This window comes from Tetrahymena thermophila, assembly GCF_000189635.1.
Source record: "Tetrahymena thermophila SB210 genomic scaffold scf_8255690, whole genome shotgun sequence".
Lineage (NCBI taxonomy): Eukaryota > Ciliophora > Oligohymenophorea > Hymenostomatida > Tetrahymenidae > Tetrahymena > Tetrahymena thermophila.
Window position 1 is genome coordinate 598 of NW_002477029.1, and position 887 is coordinate 1,484.

The following is an 887-nucleotide window of genomic DNA, read 5'->3' on the forward strand; positions in this document are numbered from 1 at the left end:
AAACAACAAACCTTAAAATGAACATATAGTAAAAAATTGAAGAAATAGCAAAAAAAACCTAGGGTTGCAGTATCGATAATAATAGAATCTTTATGTTCTTCTAAAATTTTAGAAAGTAGTAGAAACACTCACTACATTTCTCAAAAAAACAACTAGAATTAAAAATTGTTCGATGCAACTGAAGTTAACCGAATGAGCAAGAGTCAGTTTTGAAAGAGTTCGATCTACTTAGGAATATTAAGCATTTGTCCATGTCTTGTTGACGTTTACAATCAATTCTATGTCTATAAAGAAAAGATCATAATCGAAGATTCGGATGTTGATGATGAAAATGAAGAAGAAGAAGAATAAATAGCTGAAAAACCTAAAAAGTAAAATGAAAAATTTAAGTCCTTCTTAGCTAGAGTTTTTACCTAAATTTTAATGCGCACGCTCAAATATCATGGTGTTAAATGAATGGTTTTATAAATAGTTTTGCTTAGAATTTAGATAAGCTCATAATAATTGAATTTATGAACAATTAATTAAAAAAGATAGGAAAGATGTTTGTTTTACTTTTTCTTGTTTTTCAAATCAATTATGTTGACTTTGATAAATAAAGATATTTTTATAAAATTAATTAATTAACAAAATAAATGAATGTACCTTATTCATTTTGTTAATTTCATCACTTTAGTGATCATATAACAATGGATAAATTTCATTCAAATATTATATGAAAAATTAAATTTGGTTATACATTCATTTTTTCATAAAATCTGTATTCTTCATTCCCATTTAATACTTACTTATATAACTATGATTTCATTTAACAAATATTCCTTTTATTTCCTTAAGGTTCATTCATTTTGCAAAAAGTTTACAATTGATCATTCATTCATTCGTTT

The 887-nt window shown here is 24.2% G+C and overlaps 1 protein-coding gene across 1 annotated transcript; it reads left to right on the forward strand. All coding sequences in view use genetic code 6, as the record gives it.

Annotated features, from left to right (window-relative positions):
• Positions 1–297: 297 nt before the first annotated feature.
• TTHERM_02053520 (hypothetical protein) lies at positions 298–456 on the forward strand (the record flags this gene model as incomplete). Its single annotated transcript, XM_001028845.2, has 1 exon — positions 298–456. A coding segment is annotated over one exon (159 nt), but the record flags the coding sequence as incomplete, so codon positions are not given.
• Between the last annotated feature and the right edge of the window lie 431 nt (positions 457–887).